The following is a 23,956-nucleotide window of genomic DNA, read 5'->3' as shown; positions in this document are numbered from 1 at the left end:
AAATAGGTACCTGGGAGTCAGACAGCTGTTACAGAGCTGCTTCCTGTGTGTGTGTGTGGGAGGGGGGGGGGGGAATTATTAGTAGTTAGTAACAGTTGATTGATTGACAGTTGAGAGGCGGGCTGAAAGTGCAAAACTCAACCCCCACTAGCACAACTAGGTGAACACACACACACACACACACACACACACACACACACACACACACACACACTCACACACAACATTGACAGTTGAGAGGCGGGACCAAAGAGCCAAAGCTCAACCCCCGCAAGCACAAATAGGTGAGTACACATACAGTGAAATAAACTCTTAACTGAAAATTATTCAGCCAAATTTCTCGACTTGGTCTTGAACTGAAGCTAGTTCATCTGTTGCATTTTTTCACCGAATATATTATTCAACACCGAAACTATCAAAGTAAACTGGACGGCTATAATGCTTATGATTAGTTAAACCATAATCCCAATCAATCTCATTAGAAAGTTGAGGATATTATAATGGATATGACCTTTGGGTCATCCAAGCATACAGGATATTAAGGGTCCCGCGACACAAGGTTGCCTGCTCGGTCCAGTATATATATATATGGGACCGGACTCCTCACACTCACACCTCTCCTTTCTCCAGTCCAGGACAATCACCGAGCAGTCATGAAGGTCCAGGTTAGTATCCCCTTCTCTTTGTTGCTCTCGTTTTCTCTCTCTCTCTCTCTCTCTCTCTCTCTCTCTCTCTCTCTCTCTCTCTCTCTCTCTCTCTCTCTCTCTCTCTCTCTCTCTCTCCCATATTATTGTTTGATTTTGATATTCGACTTAATGCCTAATGAACAAGTTTTGTTTCATTTGAGTATGTTTATTAAACATGTTCCTTGCTTGTTTAATAGGCCCTACACATGTTCAATAAGCTCCACACTCATGTTCAACACACACACAAACAAACCTTCACATCATTTCAATCCGGATAAAACTTCCATGTAAGGTGCACCTTTTCATGACTAGGAATGTATCCCTATTCCCTCTCTGTATGTATTAGCTTTTTTTTTTAGAGAACACACCGTTTTCGTAAGCATATACCTCCGTGTTATACAAGAGTCGCCTAACTGCCATTACAGCTAGTATCAAGAGTTACAGATGTATAATGCTGTACTCCCTAAATGTGAACACAGAACACTTTAAATATCGATTCCAGAGAACAAATTATAAAATTATCTGTTTTAAATTCATCTTCAGGTCGTGATGATGTTGTTAGCGCTCTCTGTAGTGGCTTCAGTAGCTGTGGCGGAGCCCGAGGCCAAGCCAGATTTCCACCTTGGTCTCTTAAGCCCCGGAGGGGTCGGTGGCTTTGGTAAGCAAGCGGGTTATGGCGGCCAGGATGACATCGGGTCGCTGTTGGGTCTCAAGGTCCTGGCGGCTCTAGGGGGCCTCAAAGCTCTTGGTGTTGCTGGGGCCCTTGGAGGTCTCGGAGGCCTTAGAGGCCTAGGCAACGGCCTTGGTGGTGGTGGTGGTGGTGGCCGTGGCTACTATGGAACCCCATATTACAATGCTGGTTACGGCTCTTCTTCAAACAACTTCCCGCTCAAGAAGAGCTACACTACTTAAGAACCTCTGGCTGATTATTAACTACTCCAGCGGATACGGGTACTCGAAGAACTGGAGAATTGAACGAAGAACGAAGAGCTATGAGCTGCGGCACGTCTCCCTCAGCACCGTCCAGATCTACCGAGCTTCTGCAGTTAGCAATAACTAAGAGCTCCAGTAATGTGCATGTTCTTCTGTTAGTAAAAAGATCAGCTATTTTTATGAAGTATAATTTCATCCTCTTGGTCAAGGCTCCTGCCACCAACCTTCAGTAGTATATGTGCACATGTGAGCTTAAGTAAAATGTATGAAATGGATTAAGTTTCTTATATGTATAATTTATATAAATATAATAAGTTTCTTATATTTATGTAATTTGTAGTGGCTATAGACTTAATACTGAGACAGTTCAGCTCAGTGCATACACACTGATCAAGGTGCATATATCTTTTGGTATACAAGTAACTCTGCCCTTGATCACCCCCAGAGTAACATATATAATATAAGTGGTCTCAGTAAAGGTCCAACCTTGGGTTCATAGTGAGACCTTTATCAGTGGCCTCGTTGTCCAGTCGTCCGGCCTGACACAATCCTCAGTGATACAAACATTGAATGTCTCAAAGGAATGACAATTATTTGGCTTCCAAGTGAGTTAAAAATTTGTTGAGGGTTTATTTAAATCTTTTGATTTTGACTGAGGTAAACCAATAGGCTGTGGAAGCAGAGTTGAGAAGGATATCCACCTGCTTTGTTATAACTCCAGAATAGTGAATGTTAACAGACTTTTTCAGTTTAAAATCCGGTTAGAAAAAAAATCATGAAGAACACTGAGTGACAATATGATAAGGCGACGGCTTCCTGTCCCCGTCAAAGTCATGAGAGAGAGAGAGAGAGAGAGAGAGAGAGAGAGAGGGTGACCTTCAGTAGATCCCCCCCCCTTTTCCACGGCTATTTTAGACTAGTCCCCGCTGAATATCCTTCGTTTTCTATGTTTATCGACATACTGACCTTTCTTTTAGTTCGTTATGCCGGGGACAGAAAGCCTGTGTTTATATATACTTTAGCCTCGTATCGAAGTCTCCTTTAAGGTCGAACCACTGTCCCGCCCTAAGATACCCCACCACAGTTGCCTAATTTCCGGATACCTATTTACTTCTAGCTGAATAGAGGCATAATAGTTGGAAAGAAAAGTACTCAGCCGTTTCTGTCCCGCTGGGAATCGAACCAAGGATCCCCAATTGTGAGTGTAGAATGAAGCCAAGTGTACTTGAAGACCACCTTGTAATATATATATATCCCCTTATTATAGTGGAGAGGGGGGACCTGCTGCATGGGTAACAGCTTCTCTGTATCAACCTACCCTGGCTTTGCGCCCTGGTGAGGCCACTCCAGACCGACAACCAGAGCGCAACTCCATAGTCTCCTGAGACTGATGGATGCCTACTACTACTATTATGTTACTTGCTCCTGGTTCGTTATCTTGAAGGTTATCTTAAAATGATTTCGGGGCTTTTAGTGTCCCCGCGGCCCGGTCCTTGACCAGGCCTCCACCCCCAGGAAGCAGCCCGTGACAGCTGACTAACACCCAGGTACCTATTTTATTGCTAGGTAACAGGGGCATAGGGTGAAAGAAACTCTGCCCATTGTTTCTCGCCGGCGCCAGGGATCGAACCCAGGACCACAGGGTCACAAGTCCAGCGTGCTGTCCGCTCGGCCGACCGGTGTCTGTCCTCACCTAGATGTGCGTGCAGGGTCGAGCTAGGCTCCTGGCCCCCGCCTTCTCAACGCTCTTAGACTAATGGTCCCTCGCTGTTGTTTAGACCTTGACCATGGCGTGAAGGCGAGGGCACGGCCATGCCTCGCCGTGTTCGTGTGCTCCTCGGTGACTTACGCCTCAAGGCTGCCACTAATCTGACAGCTCTCTTAACCAGTAGAGCAGAGAGGCGCGCGAAGCAGTGATGTCAGGCCACTTCTCCCGGCCAGTAGAGCAGAGAGGCGCGCGAAGCAGTGATGTCAGGCCACTTCTCCCGGCCAGTAGAGCAGAGAATCACGTAATGGGGGTTATATGGACATCATCGAGTCGGATCAAACCTCATTATATTCGACTTTAATACAAGTCGAGCAACAAATCGGCACCTTGTTGTTCCTCATACCATAAATATATAATAATTATAAAATATATGTCGACATATTAATAATATAATATTTTACTAAGTATGATGGAAGGTTTAGTGAAATGATTGGATAAAAAATTAAATGAAGGATAAGTGAATTTAGTGAAATGTATTTTAATGAAACAGTGTCAGTGTGTCGATAATGAAATTTGAAATGTATTTTAATGAAATGAATTTTAGTTTCATTTAGTGAAATGAAGGATAAGTGAAATGATTCTCATCTTCACTTTATTTAAAATATCAGATGTTTGGAAGTCGTAGCTCCGTCGTCAGTGCTGAGACACAAGAAATACAGCGCAGGATTAGCTAAAAGCATTTTAGTAATTTTAATTCATTTAATGAGATATATAATTGTTAACTATATATATTAATATGTTAACTTTGGCTTCATGGTGAGTTTTCCAGTGGCCTCAACCAATCGTCGAATTCCTCCATTCACCTGGGCTGTAGGAAACTCGAACCGTGGACTTCACATGTGTGAGGTCGAAGCTCTATCGATCGAGCTATTTCTTCGACCGACCGAGTTGAATTCCTCATTAGCCTAAGCCAAGGCTCGACCTTGATAACAAGACAAGGCCTCAGAAGCCTCGCCCTAGGCTTCAGTACGAGACTTACTCAGTTGGCTCAGCCAACTTGACTTCAGGAGGAAACTTCCTCAGCAGTCGGCGGACATCTTCGCCAGTTCCTTCCTGAGCAGTTTCCCTGTTGAGTTCTTGGGAAGAGCCTCCACGAAGTTAACGCCCCCGGCCAGCCTCTTGTGTTCAGCCACGCGGGACTCCAAGAACCTATAAAATGACATTTTATGAAAATATTAACCAACACGATTGATTGATTGATGAAGATTAAGCCACCCAAGAGGTGGCACGGGCATGAATAGCCCGTAAGTGGTGGCCCTTTTGAGCCATTACCAGTATCAAGAGCTGATACTGGAGATCTGTGGAGGTGCGACTGCACCATGCGTGACGGGAGATGTCTCCCGTGTGTTACTCCTGAAACCAACACGTGACCGACCTAGCTTATGTATAAACTGGATAATCCTCTCATCTCCCTCACCAGAAGGTGACCTGACAAGGATCTCTAGCGCATGACTTTCGTAATGTGTGTCTATGTATATATTAACACGTTGTACTGAACGGGGTGAGAATAGCTTGAGCTACCTCATCCCTTTGTGTGTATTTTACCTCAATAAACTTATTTCTATTTCAATTTCGTATTACAAACAGCACTCACAGAAACATGGAGGAATGTGGGAAAACATGGAGCTAGTCGAGGAATACTAAACTAAGGACATTGCTTCACACTGCTGGCCAACCTAAGTGAAGAGGAACAGTACTAAGTATATAAGTTTAGAGGAAACTGCAGGAGGACTATTGGCCCATGGGAGGCAGTTCCTATTGTGTTGATTTATAGTGACATAATTGCCATGGGATCACTGGGTTGGTTCAAAGAGTATTTATGATAAATATATCAGTGGGTGTAGTTAGAAATACATAGATAGTAAGGGTAGGTAAATGTCATGAGAAAGTTTGAAGCAAGTACGACTATATAACACTTGGAGGGGCTGTGAGGAGGTGGCGCTGGAACACGAGTAGGGAGTGAAGGAAGCGTGAAGACCACTTACACTCTCGGGGCTCCAACGCTAACCCTGCACTAAGCGAGTCCGTCGCTCTGCCATCCAGTCCAAGTGATTGCGTGGAAGTAAATAGAAGCTGTCTCACATGAGGCAAGAGGACTTGAGCAATTCTTCTGTTTATATGTGAATTATTTGGTAAAGTTTCCATGAAACTGGAGAAGCGGTTGGGGGCGGTGACAGTCATGGACTCTGGGGCCGTGATCGTTGGTGCTTGTGGCAGCAAGTTACACTCTGCTGAGGGAGCCGCAGTACAGCAAGTACTGGTGTCGACAAAGGACTATTCCGTCTATACTCTACACCAAGGTGACCGCCTAACACCCAACCAGTAACCGGATACGTTGTAAAACTCCCTGATTTGTGTCCCGCAAAATAAGAAATGTATATTACAGGATGTTTGTAACGGCAGTCCTTCAGTTCGTGACATTTGATTAATGTTTCATACGATGAAAACTTATGCCCAGGACGACATCTGGTCATCGTAAGGCAGACACAACATACTCTGAGGTGTAGCTCTCAGTGTATATGCACTGAGTTACTTGCGGGTTGGTCAGTAACTAGTGTGGTGGAAGTCTTAAGAACCCTCTCTCACCTCTTGGTGATATTAGGATGTTTGTCTAAGATTCTAAGGTATGTGATAATTAAACCATCGTCACTGTATGATAAGGTCTCGTCTTATCCAATTTCTCGTGTCGTGTAGCGCACACATATACTGGGACATCCTACACCTACACCACACCCGTGGATGTCCCCCCCCCACACCACCCTCCCTTCTCCCCACCATGCTGTGGATGTCCCCCACCACCTCCCTGCCCCACCATACCTGTGGATGTCCCCCCACCACCTCCCTGCCCCACCATACCTGTGGATGTCCCCCCACCACCTCCCTGCCCCACCATACCTGTGGATGTCCCCCCACCACCTCCCTGCCCCACCATACCTGTGGATGTCCCCCCACCACCTCCCTGCCCCACCATACCTGTGGATGTCCCCCACCACCTCCCTGCCCCACCATACCTGTGGATGTCCCTCCACCACCTCTCTGCCCCACCATACCTGTGGATGTCCCCCCACCACCTCCCTGCCCCACCATACCTGTGGATGTCCCCCCACCACCTCTCTGCCCCACCATACCTGTGGATGTCCCCCCACCACCTCCCTGCCCCACCATACCTGTGGATGTCCCCCCACCACCCTCCCTGCCCCACCATACCTGTGGATGTCCCCCCACCACCTCCCTGCCCCACCATACCTGTGGATGTCCCCCCACCACCTCCCTGCCCCACCATACCTGTGGATGTCCCCCCACCACCCTCCCTGCCCCACCATACCTGTGGATGTCCCCCCACCACCTCCCTGCCCCACCATACCTGTGGATGTCGTCTGGCTTCAAGTTGTCCTTAGCGACGACGAAGGCCCTGGGCGCCTCCCCCAGCCTGTCGTGCTGCACGCCCACCACGCCCACGTCCAGCACGTCCGGATGCTGCCGGATCACGTCCTCCAGCTCCGACGGGGATACCTGCGGGCGCGGGGAAAAATGCCTAGGTTGAGTTGGGTTGGGTTGGGTTAGATGTGTTTACAGAGCCGGGCTCCCGTAGAGGGTTGCATAGTTGTCTCAGGTCTTAGACGGTACTCTAGTGTATGTGGACAACATATGTTATTACAGTTCCATCTGTAGAGTAGTGAATTTGTGCGCGTGTGCATTCACCTATGCGTGCCTTCAGGATCGAGCTCTAGCTATTTGGACCCCGTCTTTCAAGCCTCCGGGTGCCTGATGACTCCTGACCTATTTTTTTCTTATTTCATCCGCTTTTGAAATCAAAATAGAGATCCCTTCTTCATACTGATCGTTTTCTTTGTTTCACTGTTCAACTTTTACGTCAGATAAACTTTTTAACTTCTCTCTGGGTCATTTGTTGCTCACGCTCCCATCCATGGCCTCTTGATCCATTGGTTTGTTGTGGAGGTTTAATGTGTGTGTGTGTGTGTACTCACCCATTTGTGGTGAGAACACACACATTACATGTTCACAGGAAACCAATGTGTGTGTGTGTGTGTGTGTGTGTGTGTGTGTGTGTTCTGTTCCTCATTGTATGCACGATGTCTTTCTGTCTCTCTCTCTCTCTCTCTGTCTCTCTCTCTCTCTCTCTCTCTGTCTCTCTCTCTCTCTCTCTCTCTCTCTCTCTCTCTCTCTCTCTCTCTCTCTCTCTCTCTCTCTCTCTCTCTCTCTGTCGCTCTGTCTCTCTCTCTCTCTCTCTCTCTCTCTCTCTCTCTCTCTCTCTCTCTCTCTCTCTCTCTCTCTCTCTCTCTCTCTCTCTCTCTCTCCCTCCCTCCCTCCCTCCCTCCCTCAGATATTACCTGGAAGGCCTTGACCTTGATGAGTTCCTTGGTGCGGTCGACGATCTTGAAGAAGCCCTCCTCGTCGTAGTGGCCAACGTCGCCGGTATGGAGCCATCCCTCACTGTCTATGGTCTCAGCCGTCGCCTTCGGGTTGTTGTGGTAACCGGACATCATCTGTCGAGGGGTCCACAGTACAGCGTGTAAACAATAGACTTCTTTCTGTCTATTCCAAGGGAACCAGCTGAACAAAACCCCGTCCAATCTACAGTTACCGGATTAATGAGGTTTTGCTGATAGAAAACCAGAAGGCTCTCCCTTCACTCTTCTCTCTCAGCTCTCACAAAGTGTGTGGTAACCGTGACATACTGTAAACAAGTATATTGGACTTTGTTTATTACCTGAGCTATATTGCCTATTACCGCCGCCAGGGTCTTTTAAGCTGCTAATTAAGCTGGCATTGTCCACATCGTAACAGGCTGCACCCAAACGAGGTATTAGTATGCCATATACAGGAACAGTTCCTGTGTGCTTTTCGGTGGGCATTCATCAAGCACCTAGTTTGTAGGTGCTTGATGAATGGTGCTCATTCAATAGTTGACGATCTTTGGAAGCGCTACGAAGTTGTCTATAACAATAATGACATTTTCGAGCTCGTAAATTGATGAATTAAATGTAAACAAAGCCGCCATCATGGAGGAAAAAACAGGTTTCGTAATTGGTCACGTTAAATGGTTGAGAAACCCCGGTCTGGGAAGTCCTCAAGCATGGCTCGCCGTAGTCACTTCCGTAGTGGAAGTTGGCTGCCACAGAAGCCACAGTTGTTTAATAATTCAAAAGGATGAATTGTGTATTCTTATAAAGTTTTTTTTTAATTAAAATCGGTGACATTAATTATTGCATTTACAGCGTATCGAGGAGATGGTATTGTGTTGTAGTGTCATAAAGTGTCAGGAAAAGTATCTCCTGTGTTGCAACAGTTGATGTGGAAGCTCATACTCGAGGGAGTGTCACTTACTGAAGGAGTCTTGATACAAATTTCACCATCCTGGTGAGCTGGGAGCGCCTCCCCGGTGGTCAAGCTCACCACCTTGGCTGTCACGTCTGGCAAGAGCTTGCCAATCGTGCCTATTTTCTCCAGCCTATTTGGTACTAGCGAAGCAATTAGCACCTCGGTCATTCCCCATCCTGTTGGCACAAATAAATCACAGTCACCAGGAAGAGTTATCTTTGAGATATTTATAAATTATTTGAATAAGGTTATTGAGTTGACCAATCTGGTGTTATGTAGGACATGTCAAAAGTCTACATATACAGTTTGTGTTGTCTAGAAAACGATTTTCCTGTAATGCTAAACTGTAGATAAATGTTTTTTTTTTATGTATTGATGGATGTTTTAATATACTTTTTTAGCCAAAAACTGTATATGCCTATTTTTGCTAAATTCTGCCTTGCTCATGTAAAACTAGGATTAACAAAAATTATGTTCAATATAATACATAATTCATTACTTTTGATAGGTATTTATATATATATATATATATATATATATATATATATATATATATATATATATATATATATATATATATATATATATATTGATCCAACACCAACTTATCCACCTCACTTTACAGAAATAAGCGAATTTTTCCTCACTACTGCCAATCTTAAGTAGTAATTAACGATATTAAATAATAATTCACGCAATCATTCACACATTACATTATTGTAAGTAAAATATTCCACTAACGTCCAGTAGACTAAGACAAAACTCTCTCCTGTATATATATATATATATATATATATATATATATATATATATATATATATATATATATATATATATATACATATGTATTAGTAAGAGAGGAAAGAAGAGCAGAGTACACACCAGATACTTGCAAGATTAGATCGCTTTAGGGAGGTTGGAGAGATGTGTTGTAGTGTGTGTAGTGGAGTGTGTTAGTGCCTGCTGAGAGCAACATCAAACACACACACACAGGCCTGACCTGGCCTGTGTGGGGGGGGGGGCCCCTAACGGCTGAGTGGACAGCGCTCAGAATTCGTAGTCCTAGGGGTCCGGGGATCGATTCCCTGCCGAAGCGGAAACAAATGGGCCTAGTTTCTTTCACCCTGATGCACCTGATTTCCTAGCAGTAAATAGGTACCTGGGAGTTAGATAGCTGATACGGGCTACTTAATGGGGACGTGTATTCACCAAGTTGTATTTACCTAGTTGTGCTTGCGGGGGTTGAGCTCTGCTCTTTCGGCCCGTCTCTCAACTGTTATTACTAAGATTTTTCCCTTACACACATACGCTTCCCAGGAAGCAGCCCATAACAGCTGTCTAACTCCCAGGTACCTATTTAGTGCTAGGTAACAGGGGCATCAGGGTGAAAGAAACTCTGCCCATTGCTCTTCGCCCATCATGATCGAACCCGGACCCTGGGGTTACGAGTCCCAAGCGCTGTTCATTCAGCCACGGCTCCCGTATGTGTTAGAGTGAAATATACGTAATAGATATAATAGAGGAAAATAGATTGGTTAGAAAGGCTAGGCCGAAGAGCTAATAGCTCTATTATGCAGACACAAATAGTAAATATATCTACAAATCTTGAAAAATCGAATACCTCCTACCATACTGTTCCCTAAGTTACTCAAGTTAATAAGTTGCGTACCTAGTTAGTATTAAGTTAGTTTGTAAGGTTTCCCCTGATAATTCCTTTCCCTTCCTCACCCTCGTGAAAAAAGGCGTCACTGTTGATCTTCTCCCGAAGGGCTCTGGCGGCCGACGGGTGCACAGGCGCTGCGCCGCACGCGATTCTCTTGACATGAGACATTGTCTCCGGCGTCGCCTTGGGAGAGTTGATCAGGAAGTTGAGGATCGGAGGAACCAGGTGAAGTGTCTGTATCTGTGGGGAGCAGTGAGGCAACTTGTTGTGTTACGGCGCCTTACACAGATCTACAGACCTGTCCAACACTCAGTTACAAATTAGACCAAGTTCCAGCTTTATTATCCAGACGAAGAGGTTCCCGTTTCGACCACTCTCTCTCTGTCTCTCTCTCTCTCTCTCTCTCTCTCTCTCTCTCTCTCTCTCTCTCTCTCTCTCTCTCTCTCTCTCTATCTCTCTCTCTCTCTCTCTCTCTCTCTCTCTCTCTCTCTCTCTCTCTCTCTCTCTCTATCTCTCTCTCTGTCTCTCTCTCTCTCTGTCTCTCTCTCTCTCTCTCTCTCTCTCTCTCTCTCTCTCTCTCTCTCTCTCTCTCTCTCTCTCTCTCTCTCTCTCTCTCTCTCTCTCTCTCTCTGTCTCTCTCTCTCTCTCTCTATCTCTCTCTCTCTCTGTCTCTCTCTCTCTCTCTCTCTCTCTATCTCTCTCTCTCTCTCTCTCTCTATCTCTATCTCTCTCTCTGTCTCTCTCTCTCTCTCTCTCTCTCTCTCTCTCTCTCTCTCTCTCTCTCTCTCTCTCTCTCTCTCTCTCTCTCTCTCTCTCTCTCTCTCTCTCTCTGTCTCTCTCTCTCTCTCTCTCTCTCTCTCTCTCTCTCTCTCTCTCTCTCTCTCTCTCTCTCTCTCTCTCTCTCTCTATCTCTCTCTCTCTCTGTCTCTCTCTCTCTCTCTGTCTCTCTCTCTCTCTCTCTGTCTCTCTCTCTCTCTCTCTCTCTCTCTCTCTCTCTCTCTCTCTCTCTCTCTCTCTCTCTCTCTCTCTCTCTCTCTCTCTCTCTCTCTCACCTGGTGCTGGTAGATGAGGTCGATGTAGGTGTTGCTGTCGAACTTGGGCAGCGTCAGGAGCTTGGCGCCCTCGTAGAGGCCGCAGATGGTCAGCACCACGATGCCGTACACGTGGAAGAAGGGCATCAAGCACAGGAAGGCCTCCTGCTGCGTCTCTGGAGGAGATGAGACATTCTCTCTGGTGTGTCCGGTGGTGTTAGTGGGGGCATGGTTATACCAGTGGGTTGTTAAGGGGTTCGTGCCCCACCATTCAACACCTTCCCGTCTGTCTCTGTCTCTTTGTCTATTTTAATGTCTTATGTCTCTCTCGGCAGCTATTTCTATTTTTATTTCTCTGTCACTGTCTCTGTCTCTTCGTTTCATCCTCTCTCTCTCTCTCTCTCTCTCTCTCTCTCTCTCTCTCTCTCTCTCTCTCTCTCTCTCTCTCTCTCTCTCTCTCTCTCTCTCTCTCTCTCTCTCTCTCTCTTTCAATATAAAAATAAGGTTTATATGTGTTTGTACCTTACCTGTGGTGGTCCTCGGGAGGTGGCACCCCTGGTACCTTACCTGTGGTGGTCCTCGGGAGGTGGCACCCCTGGTACCTTACCTGTGGTGGTCCTCGGGAGGTGGCACCCCTGGTACCTTACCTGTGGTGGTCCTCGGGAGGTGGCACCCCTGGTACCTTACCTGTGGTGGTCCTCGGGGAGGTGGTAGCCCTGGCACCTTACCTGTGGTGGGCCTGACGCCGAAGATGTCCGGGTGTGAGAAGCGCACAGTGTTGGCCGACAAGGCGTTGTGAGAGACACTAACACCTTTGGGTGGTCCCGTGGTGCCGCTGGAGTACGGCAACACCGCTATCTCCTCCCCCGTCAGCTGTGGGGTGGGAAGATGAGGGCTGTGAGGAAGATGAGGGCTGTGAGGAAGATGAGGGCTGTGAGGAAGATGAGGGCTGTGAGGAAGATGAGGGCTGTGAGGAAGATGAGGGCTGTGAGGAAGATGAGGGCTGTGAGGAAGATGAGGGTTGTGAGGAAGATGAGGGCTGTGAGGAAGATGAGGGCTGTGAGGAAGATGAGGGCTGTGAGGAAGATGAGGGCAGTGAGGAAGATGAGGGCGGTGAGGAAGATGAGGGCTGTGAGGAAGATGAGGGCTGTGAGGAAGATGAGGGCTGTGAGGAAGATGAGGGTTGTGAGGAAGATGAGGGCTGTGAGGAAGATGAGGGCTGTGAGGAAGATGAGGGCTGTGAGGAAGATGAGGGCAGTGAGGAAGATGAGGGTTGTGAGGAAGATGAGGGCAGTGAGGAAGATGAGGGCAGTGAGGAAGATGAGGGCAGTGAGGAAGATGAGGGCTGTGGGGAAGATGAGGGCTGTGGGGAAGATGAGGGCTGTGAGGAAGATGAGGGCTGTGGGGAAGATGAGGGCGGTGAGGAAGATGAGGGCTGAGAGGAAGATGAGGGCTGTGAGGAAGATGAGGGCTGTGAGGAAGATGAGGGCTGTGAGGAAGATGAGGGCTGTGAGGAAGATGAGGGCAGTGAGGAAGATGAGGGTTGTGAGGATGATGAGGGCAGTGAGGAAGATGAGGGTTGTGAGGAAGATGAGGGCTGTGAGGAAGATGAGGGTTGTGAGGAAGATGAGGGCAGTGAGGAAGATGAGGGCTGTGAGGAAGATGAGGGCTGTGAGGAAGATGAGGGCTGTGAGGAAGATGAGGGCTGTGAGGAAGATGAGGGCAGTGAGGAAGATGAGGGCGGTGAGGAAGATGAGGGCTGTGAGGAAGATGAGGGCTGTGAGGAAGATGAGGGCTGTGAGGAAGATGAGGGTTGTGAGGAAGATGAGGGCTGTGAGGAAGATGAGGGCGGTGAGGAAGATGAGGGCTGTGAGGAAGATGAGGGCTGTGAGGAAGATGAGGGCTGTGAGGAAGATGAGGGCTGTGAGGAAGATGAGGGCTGTGAGGAAGATGAGGGCTGTGAGGAAGATGAGGGCAGTGAGGAAGATGAGGGCTGTGAGGAAGATGAGGGCTGTGAGGAAGATGAGGGCTGTGAGGAAGATGAGGGCTGTGAGGAAGATGAGGGCAGTGAGGAAGATGAGGGCGGTGAGGAAGATGAGGGCTGTGAGGAAGATGAGGGCTGTGAGGAAGATGAGGGCTGTGAGGAAGATGAGGGCTGTGAGGAAGATGAGGGTTGTGAGGAAGATGAGAGCTGTGAGGAAGATGAGGGCTGTGAGGAAGATGAGGGCTGTGAGGAAGATGAGGGCTGTGAGGAAGATGAGGGCTGTGAGGAAGATGAGGGCTGTGAGGAAGATGAGGGCTGTGAGGAAGATGAGGGCTGTGAGGAAGATGAGGGCTGTGAGGAAGATGAGGGCTGTGAGGAAGATGAGGGCAGTGGGGAAGATGAGGGCTGTGAGGAAGATGAGGGCAGTGAGGAAGATGAGGGCTGTGAGGAAGATGAGGGCAGTGAGGAAGATGAGGGCTGTGAGGAAGATGAGGGCTGTGAGGAAGATGAGGGTTGTGAGGAAGATGAGGGCAGTGAGGAAGATGAGGGCTGTGAGGAAGATGAGGGCTGTGAGGAAGATGAGGGTTGTGAGGAAGATGAGGGCTGTGAGGAAGATGAGGGCTGTGAGGAAGATGAGGGCTGTGAGGAAGATGAGGGCTGTGAGGAAGATGAGGGAATGCCAGGAAGACTACCAACGTATTTCCTCACTACGAGCAATAAACAGTTTACAATCAAGTAATACGTGCTTGTCTCAGAAGCTAGACGTAGATATATAAGAATACTTAGCAAGAGGGTAAATATAAAAATGTTGTGGATTCCTTCTCACATTGGCCTGCAGGAACATGACAAAGTTGACGCCCTTGCTAAGGCTGCAGTAAATAAAGACAGTATTGAACGGAATCTTGAGTTATCAAATAGGTCCCTTAAAAGTGTCATTAGACGAGAACTCCTGGATGGATTTGAAGAAAGTAGAACAGTGCAAACTGGAACTAGCAGGTCCATTGTTCATCACAATGAAATGTGTGAAGTAAAACATGTGTATGGAGCAAGTAACAAAGTAAGTAGACTAACAGATGTTGTCACAGCTCGTATAAGACTTGGCTACAAGTATCTCTGGCAGTTCGGCTTGTATAGGGATCTAGAGGAAGTAAAGTGTAAAGTGTGTGGACAAAGACAGGGACACACACTCGAACACTATATCTTGGAGTGTAGTAAAATTGAGCCATTTACAGATAAATCTAAGCTCACTCTGTATGATATTGCAACCTATCTTATTACCATGGATAAATTACCTGAAATCCTTGCACTGTATCCATATTTCACTTTCAGTAGATAAACGACATATGAGATTAAGAAACAAGTAGTGTATTGTGAAGACTAATAATAAACAGCAGCACCCTAATGACTGTAATATCACCATTGTTGAAACAATTATGTATTAGCGAAAAGCCCTACCATTAATGTATAATGACTTACTGTAAATATATAGCTCTTGAAATAGAACATTCTCGGTAACTAGCTGACATGTAACTATAAGGTGTGAAAGATAGATGAAATTGTTTATGTAATAATTTAAGATGAGGTCTGATAAAGACCTTTTGTGCCCTCTGTAATGCTTTTGCGCTACCGCTCACAGGATGGGTATGGGGTGCACAATAAACTTGCGGCCTCCGGCGGCAACAATCAATATTACATGAAGGAAAATGAAGTATGACATACTTGGGACTTTCGTGTCTATTGCAACATGGGGTCGTTACGTGTGGTTAATTAGGTAGAAGTTATAACTTGTTGGGGAATACAAGTTACCTTAACAGGGTCGACTAAGGGGATGGTTGGGTCATCAAGGATCTTCTGCAGGTTAAGGGAGCCATGGGTGCTTGAGGGCCCGTTAATTACTAGGTGAGTAGGGCACTTGTAGAGCCTGAGAGCCTCAGATAGTGTGGTCTCGATTTGAGGGTCACCCACTACCAGCTTCGCCTGGCTGTCGGACAGTTGTCGAGAGATCTCCTCTGTGGACGACAAGAACGAAGAAGGTAACAGTTACTGGCAAGCGTCTTTACTCAGCCAATCAGCGCTCGCCATCGCGGGAGCGGGCGAGGTTTTATAACCGGCGGGAAATTTGAAATTTGAAATTTTGCCCCGAGTGGCGGGTTTATTAGGCAGCGCCACTCATCCTGTGAGTGGACACACCGCCATAGCAGCATGTACAACACTCCCCAATAGGAAGAAAACCCACTGGGATGTTCATCCTGTCACTTATACCCAGACACAGCTGGGACTTGCTTAACTGTCTCAAGTGAACAGCTTCCCCAGCCAACCAGCGGGAGTGAGGCACAGACCAGCACACTGACCTGGGGTGTAGACGGGGTTGATGGTGGTAACTGTCGCGCCCACAGCCAGCGTGCCAAATAGGATCATAGGGTATTCCGGGCAATTGGGCAGAGCTATTCCCACCACGTCCCCCTTGGTCACCCCAAGCTTGGCCAACAGGCCTCCCCACCGCCCAACCCCTTCCATCAGCTGCTCGTACGTGTAACTTCGACCAGTCACGCTGCACTCCTGAAAGATGAAAAACATGTCAAAGACACGATCCTGTCTCGCCAGAAAATAAACAGAGCAGCAATACACAAATTCTATTTCAACCAAATCTATAAAACAACCACAATTGCTAATCAGAGTTACTAGGTGTAAAATGCCGTTGAACGACCCCCAGTAGCTATTCTGAATAACTACCGGACTGCCCCCGTCCCCGTAACTACCACTGACAAGTAGTTATGTGAGCGCACCGTAGCAGTCTTGTTGGTCCACTTGGAGACGTTCTTGAAGACCAGGTCGACGAGGTTCCCCTGCGGTAGTTCCATGCTCGGGTAATGTGACTTTTGGATATTAAGAGCAGTCTCCGTGGACTTGTGCAGGGACCTCCTCCTCCATGACCTGTGACGAGAGAGGTGTGTCAGGACACTCACCTGTCACGGAACACTCACCCGTCACACAACACTCACCCGTCACACAACACACTCACCCGTTACACAACACTCACCCGTCACACAACACACTCACCCGTCACACAACACACTCACCCGTCACACAACACTCACCCGTCACACAACACACTCACCCGTCACACAACACTCACCCGTCACACAACACACTCACCCGTCACACAACACACTCATTCGTCACAACACACACACCCGTCACACAACACTCACCCGTCACAACACACACACCCGTCACACAACACACACACCCGTCACACAACACTCACCCGTCACAACGCACTCACCCGTCACACAACACACTCACCCGTCACACAACACTCACCCGTCACAACACACACACCCGTCACGGAACACTCACCCGTTACAACGCACTCACCCGTCACACAACACACTCACCCGTCACACAACACACTCACCCGTCACACAACACTCACCCGTCACACAACACACTCACCCGTCACACAACACACTCATTCGTCACAACACACACACCCGTCACACAACACTCACCCGTCACAACACACACACCCGTCACACAACACACACACCCGTCACACAACACTCACCCGTCACAACGCACTCACCCGTCACACAACACACTCACCCGTCACACAACACTCACCCGTCACAACACACACACCCGTCACGGAACACTCACCCGTCACAACGCACTCACCCGTCACACAACACACTCACCCGTCACACAACACTCACCCGTCACAACACACACACCCGTCACAACACACTCACCCGTCACAACGCACTCACCCGTCACACAACACACTCACCCGTCACACAACACACTCACCCGTCACACAACACACTCACCCGTCACACAACACTCACCCGTCACAACGCACTCACCCGTCACAACACACTCACCCGTCACAACACACACACCCGTCACGGAACACTCACCCGTCACACAACACACTCACCCGTCACACAACACACTCACCCGTCACACAACACACTCACCCGTCACACAACACTCACCCGTCACACAACACTCACCCGTCACAACACACACACCCGTCACGGAACACTCACCCGTCACACAACACACTCACCCGTCACACAACACACTCACCCGTCACACAACACACTCACCCGTCACACAACACTCACCCGTCACAGAGAGGTCTGATGGCAGCCGCTCTGCGCCACGAGCCACGAACCAACACATGCATGGCTGGAAAGTAAACAAAACAAATTTCATTTAACCACATTTTACCTGTCGTAAAATGTTCATAAATATGAATTTAAGACGTCTTAGAAACAAGGCCACAAGACCAGTGTTCTTATCTTCGCCCTCCTTATGGAGACGATAAGTTAAACAACAATCTTGACGATAAGTTAAGCTTGACCACAGCAGATAAAGACAAGTATTTACTAGAAACAACAGGATTAAATGGCATTGAATTACGTGTTGATTAGGGTCCAAGACGGACCGAAACGTCGTGAGGGTCCAAGACGGACCGAAACGTCGTGAGGGTCCAAGACGGACCGAAACGTCGTGAGGGTCCAAGACGGACCGAAACGTCGTGAGGGTCCAAGACGGACCGAAACGTCGTGAGGGTTCAAGACGGAACGAAACGTCGGCATGTCTGTTTGATTATAGACGTTTTGGGCTGGGTTTTTGAAAGCAGTTTTTCATTTAGAAATGTGTTACTCAGTAGCACCGAATTAGATCAATTCAAGGATTAATTGAATTCAATTTATTCAAATAATCAAGGATTAATTAATAAACTAATCAAGGATTAGATCAATGATTTTTAAGTTTGTAAAGTTCATTTTATAATTATATTGAGCCTAATGCGTGTTGGTAAAGGATATGTTTTTGCTAAAGCTCTCTTTAACATCATCGGAAGCAGAGGGGAAAAATAATAATCAGATGTGACAATATATATATACAATGTAGGATGTGAGGAGGGGGGGGACCTGCTGCTGCATGGGTAACAGCTTTTCCTCCATACAGACCTACCCAGGCTTTGCGCCTCTGGAGAGGACACTCCAGCCTAGACAACCCGAGCGCAACATCATAGTCCTCCAAGACTGCAGGATGCCTACTTCTAAGATCTGAGGTGTCACTCAGTCGAAAGGACTTGAGAGCAATCCTACATTTCCTCTGATTGGCTGGAGCAGTAGATGTGGTGAGAGCTGGAGCAGTAGATGGTAGAATGTAGATGAGCGTAATCTGGCTGTTGAATAGTTGGATAAGAGTGTGTGTGTGGCATGTAGTGCTTCGGCTATGTGCCTCTACATAGGTTCAGTGTCTCTCGCAAGGTCAGAGACCGGGCCACGGGGACGTTGATCCTCGGAATCAGCGCAAGGTAGGTTCCCCGTCTCTCGTAAGTTCTGCTTTCATCTGGTATTTGTTATCCTAAGTCCTGTTTTCATCTGGTATTTGCTATCTTAAGTCTTTCTGTCATCTGGTATTTGTTATCTTAAGTCCTTCTTTCATCTGGTATTTGTTATCTTAAGTCCTTCTTTCAACTGGTATTTGTTATCTTAAGTCCTGCTTTCATCTAGTATTTGTTATCTTAAGTCCTGCTTTCATTTGGTATTTGTTATCTTAAGTCCTTCTTTCATCTGGTATTTGTTATCTTAAGTCCTTCTTTCATCTGGTATTTGTTATCTTAAGTCCCTCTTTCATCTGGTATTTGTTATCTTAAGTACTTCTTTCATCTAGTATTTGTTATCTTAAGTCCTTCTTTCACCTAGTACTTGTTATCTTATGTTCAATACGTCTAATAATTCGAACCCTTTAAATTTCGTAATTTTCCTTTCCACATAAACGTTGTTAAGGTGTATAATAAACAGGCTTGTGAGACCTTCTTATCAAACTCATCCTTAACTAAAGGTAACATTTTAAAAGAAGATAAAAATATTGGAAAATATGAGTAATTTCACTCCATTTCAAATATAAGCGAGAAAGTATAAGATATCTTCCATAAGAGCAGTTAACTGCTTATTAGAATGATAAGGCCCACTTATAGAGCGCTTATACTCGTCTGCTCGGCTTATCTTCTTCAGGAGATAACGTGTCAATCTCTGAGGAGTTAGTGATTTGTCATTCGGAAAGTACATAGTGGATGATAGTTGTGTTTCGGCTGACACGTAACGTCTGCAAGACGCTATCTTCTCCATCTTGAGGTTATCTTGAGATGATTTCTGGGCTCAGCGTCTCCGCGGCCCGGTCCTCAACCAGGCCTCCACCCCCAGGAAGCAGCCCGTAGCAGCTGCCTAACTCCCAGGTACCTGTTTACTGCTAGGTAACAGGGGCATCAGGGTGAAAGAAACATTTTGCCCATTTGTCTCCGCCTCTACCGAGGATCGAACCCGGAACCTCGGGACTAAGAATCCGAAGCTCTGTCCACCCAGCCTTCAGGCGCTGGAACAGAAGGCTTATAGAATGGTATATAATCTATAAGCCGTGTCGTTCTTGAGGTTATCTTGAGATGATTTCGGGGCTTTAGTGTCCCCGCGGCCCAGTCTTCGACCAGGCCTCCACCCCCAGGAAGCAGCCCGTGACAGCTGACTAACACCCAGGTACCTATTTTACTGCTAGGTAACAGGGGCATAGGGTGAAAGAAACTTTGCCCATTGTTTCTCGCCGGCGCCTGGGATCGAACCCAGGACCACAGGATCACAAGTCCAGCGTGCTGTCTGCTCGGCCGACCGGCTCCCTCCAGCTTGTGGGAGAGCTTGACTCAAATATTTAATTAAAGAATAGTGACTTCAATAGCTACGAAGGACCACCACTTTTTGTAAAAAAAATAATGGAAAACTAAAAAGAGTAAATGTAATGAAAATTAACTCCACAAACTAGTGCCTGTGGATCTTAATAAAATAATAATGCAATGTGAAATCACAATATATATTATAGTTAACTAAGAGTCAAACTCGCAGGCGATGAGTCACAATAACGTGGCTAAAGTATGTTGACCAGACCACACACTAGAAGGTGAAGGGACGACGACGTTTCGGTCCGTCCTGGACCATTCTCAAGTCGAACTTGAGTCAAACAAGAGTCAAACTCGCTCTCACAACATGGCGGGTACAGACGCTAAGGAAATATTCCATTAATAGCGCTATCATCCGATGCTGATTCTTCATCAGAGTAGAACAAAAAATATAAATTTATACATAAAATATATATATATATGGTATAATGATACAGGGTTAGTAAAATCAATTAATCTTGTATGGAAGATCAATCATCAACTAATGGTTATTAATAACTACAAAAATATGATAACAGCTTAGCTGTTTAGCTGGAAATTGTGTAGGCGTGTTCTTGTCACTGAGCTCTGGCTGAAATCACGATTAAATTGTAGATAATGTCTGAGCTAAAGTGAATATACCACTATTCTGATTGAAAAGTGGCGACATAAGCGACAATAATACTAACATTGGTGGTGTTGTTATCTCGTGTCCTGACGACGAGAAGCCTACAAGTAATATGTATATGTGCACACTACATAAAACATCAGTAGGAAATTGTCTACATTACACTGGCCGGGACGTGTGTTGGATATGGTCACTCTCGACCATGTTTATGTAATCAAAGATGAGGTCTGATAAAGACCTTTTGTGCCCTCTGTAATGCTTTTTGCGCTACCGCTCACAGGATGAGAATGGGGTACACAATAAACTAGCCACCTCCGGCGGCAGTAATCAAATCAAATTACTCTTGATCTCTGGCCCCTGCTGCTGCAAGGATGACGCAATTACCAGTCAATGGAAACGTGAGATCCTCAACACGGCAACTTTTCAGCAGTATGGCTGCTACACTCCTCCTCCCTCACACCTGGAGATGCGCGGGACTCCACTAGGAAGGGAACTATTAAGGGGAAAGCACCTGTTGTTTTTGATTCAGCTACTCAGAACAAAAGTTCCAAGTAGCACGGGCTATGGTGAGCCCGTAGTGGACTTACCTGGCACAGGAGCGAGGCTGTGTATGTGTGAGGAAAGCACCAAGCCATTACGACTATATAGCACTGGGAAGGGGTCAGGATAAGGATTTGGGATGGGACGAGGGGGGGGGGAAGGAATGGTGCCCAACCACTTGGACGGCCGGGGATTGAACGCCGACCTGCATGACACTCTACCGTCGCTCTACCGTCCAGCCCAAGTTGTTGGACGACTCCAGTAGGAATCCCCAGAGTAAATAATTTATCTATTTGAGGTTAATAAGGGAAGGAAAGGTTTATGAAGGATATTTACTTCATAAATAAATGTGTTATATTCAGGCGATGAGTCACAATAACGTGGCTGAAGTATGTTGACCAGACCACACACTAGAAGGTGAAGGGACGACGACGACGTTTCGGTCCGTCCTGGACTATTCTCAAGTCGATTGTGATCACAATCGACTTGAGAATGACGGACCGAAACGTCGTCGTCCCTTCACCTTCTAGTGTGTGGTCTGGTCAACTGTGTTATACTAAACTTTCTCGCAATGCAAGTCATCTTATTAAGACTAAATTCAACTAGAAGAGTTAGAGGAGAATTGTTTTACATTGCAACATTTTCTGCCAGTGTAGTTAATCTAGTCTAAATCAGCGAGTACCAGTAAGCAATAATATGCTAAATGAGTTAACACATTAATAAACACTTATCCTCAATAAACGGAAAGAAATAACTGGACTCTATGAAATCCAACAGTATGTGGAAAATTTCCTGTTTCCGGCTGACTTAACGTCACGACGTCACGGAGGCTAGGAAGGATTTGACAGAATATTGGGCAGTATGAAAATATTATTATGGTTAATTTTACAAGTTAGTAATTTTAGTAACTACTTGTTATTAATGTGAGATGTTGTATTAAAATACAAAAATACAAAGTGATGAATGAAAAACTGTTGGTTATTTCCAACAAGCCATATATAGCACTGGGAAGGGGTCAGGATAAAGATTTGGGATGGGACGAGGGGGAGGGGAAGGAATGGTGCCCAACCACTTGGACGGTCGGGGATTGAACGCCGACCTACGTTCAATCAATCCCGCTGCCAATGTTACATATGTACCATATATGTGGGATGAACCAAACGTCGACTTAAGGGGTCTAACTGAATGCTCATTGCAGTCTTGTCAGATCTTGGTGCTGAAGATGACAGTAGATATATCCCTGGAAACACAAACCGTAACTGTCTTAATTTTCTGCTTGTTACAACTTGTAATAAAGTTGTTACATCTTGGCTTAACGTGTTTATGACGTATTAGAACGTTGTTACAACTTGCTATATTGGTTGTTATCACTGGTTAGGAGGTGTTACAACTTGTTCGAACGTTGTATCAACGTCGTAGTTTCGGTGTGTGTTTGGCGGGCGTCGACCTGCTCAGATAGCAAGGGGGGGGGGGGATAATATAGACTTGCTATCGTGTTGGTCAATATTGGTGTGTTGGAACACTGTCGTGGTGGTGGGTGTCACTAAGGCACTGTTGTTCCTTGTGACTGGTGGAGCGTCTCACCTTAACTGTTGTTCCTTGTGACTGGTGGAGCGTCTCACCTTAACTGTTGTTCCTTGTGACTGGTGGAGCGTCTCACCTTAACTGTTGTTCCTTGTGACTGGTGGAGCGTCTCACCTTAACTGTTGTTCCTTGTGACTGGTGGAGCGTCTCACCTTAACTGTTGTTCCTTGTGACTGGTGGAGCGTCTCACCTTAACTGTTGTTCCTTGTGACTGGTGGAGCGTCTCACCTTAACTGTTGTTCCTTGTGACTGGTGGAGCGTCTCACCTTAACTGTTGTTCCTTGTGACTGGTGGAGCGTCTCACCTTAACTGTTGTTCCTTGTGACTGGTGGAGCGTCTCACCTTAACTGTTGTTCCTTGTGACTGGTGGAGCGTCTCACCTTAACTGTTGTTCCTTGTGACTGGTGGAGCGTCTCACCTTAACTGTTGTTCCTTGTGACTGGTGGAGCGTCTCACCTTAACTGTTGTTCCTTGTGACTGGTGGAGCGTCTCACCTTAACTGTTGTTCCTTGTGACTGGTGGAGCGTCTCACCTTAACTGTTGTTCCTTGTGACTGGTGGAGCGTCTCACCTTAACTGTTGTTCCTTGTGACTGGTGGAGCGTCTCACCTTAAATGTTGTGTGTCGTGGAGGTGTAGACGCCACGGAGGAGACGGTCACAATGATACCGTCACCTGTCCTGCCCTGGCTCTCTATCTTTCCTCCTTACCTCTCCTCCCCCCCCCCCATTACTCCCCCACTACCTCTCCCCTCTCCCTCATTCTCCCCCTAACACTCCTCTACCTTCCCCTTCCCCTTCATGATCTATGAAGGTCTATGATCTTCATGATCTATGCTGTGAAGTCTATGACATACTTCGGTGATATTGGCTGTAACTTCAACAGTTGCTGAACTCCCGGGTGCCTATTTACTACCTGGTGAACAGGTGCATTAGATGAAAAGGTGCCAAACTGTTTCCGTCCTGCTCGGGGATTGAACCCGGTTCGTTGGTATGAACCGAGGACGTAGACCACTGTGCTAATGTCCGTATTAATATTACCGAAGCATCCACTCCAGTATGTAAGGGGCAG

The 23,956-nt window shown here is 46.7% G+C and overlaps 2 protein-coding genes across 3 annotated transcripts; one reads left to right on the top strand and one right to left on the bottom strand.

Annotated features, from left to right (window-relative positions):
* Positions 1-513: 513 nt before the first annotated feature.
* On the top strand, positions 514-1,795 carry LOC123763788 (uncharacterized). The gene is made up of 2 exons (XM_045751105.2): positions 514-665; positions 1,230-1,795. Exons 1-2 carry the CDS (start codon positions 654-656, stop codon positions 1,596-1,598), a joined length of 381 nt encoding a protein of 126 aa, XP_045607061.1. The 5' UTR covers positions 514-653; the 3' UTR covers positions 1,599-1,795.
* Positions 1,796-4,066: 2,271 nt separating this feature from the next.
* On the bottom strand, positions 4,067-23,587 carry LOC123763615 (uncharacterized). Of its 2 annotated transcripts, none has more exons than XM_045750838.2 (12): positions 23,496-23,587; positions 17,539-17,602; positions 16,195-16,342; positions 15,760-15,967; positions 15,215-15,417; positions 12,153-12,297; positions 11,446-11,600; positions 10,459-10,633; positions 8,737-8,906; positions 7,740-7,895; positions 6,752-6,900; positions 4,067-4,536 (listed from the first exon to the last, which is right to left on the bottom strand). In XM_045750838.2, the coding sequence occupies exons 2-12, from the start codon at positions 17,598-17,600 to the stop codon at positions 4,407-4,409; spliced, it is 1,701 nt and encodes a 566-aa protein (XP_045606794.2). In that variant the 5' UTR covers positions 17,601-17,602; positions 23,496-23,587; the 3' UTR covers positions 4,067-4,406. The 2 variants fall into 2 exon arrangements, with proteins under 2 accessions (XP_045606794.2, XP_045606795.2); XM_045750839.2 differs by lacking the exon at positions 23,496-23,587 and adding an exon at positions 22,888-22,957.
* Positions 23,588-23,956: the final 369 nt, after the last annotated feature.

Source organism: Procambarus clarkii, chromosome 52 (assembly GCF_040958095.1).
Source record: "Procambarus clarkii isolate CNS0578487 chromosome 52, FALCON_Pclarkii_2.0, whole genome shotgun sequence".
Taxonomy (NCBI): Eukaryota; Metazoa; Arthropoda; class Malacostraca; order Decapoda; family Cambaridae; genus Procambarus; species Procambarus clarkii.
The sequence above is the reverse complement of the archived record's forward strand: the minus strand, read 5'-3'. Positions and strand labels throughout refer to the sequence as shown.

What these genes read in the sequence shown, in the direction of transcription:
- LOC123763615 (XM_045750838.2), bottom strand. Translation starts at nt 17,600, where the DNA reads ATGCATGTGTTGGTTCGTGGCTCGTGGCGCAGAGCGGCTGCCATCAGA. An exon ending in CCTTAGTCGACCCTGTTAAG is followed by an intron (nt 12,298 to 15,214) that starts GTAACTTGTATT and finishes CCCACCCCACAG; the next exon opens with CTGACGGGGGAGGAGATAGC. An exon ending in TCAAGGTCAAGGCCTTCCAG is followed by an intron (nt 6,901 to 7,739) that starts GTAATATCTGAG and finishes CCGCGCCCGCAG; the next exon opens with GTATCCCCGTCGGAGCTGGA.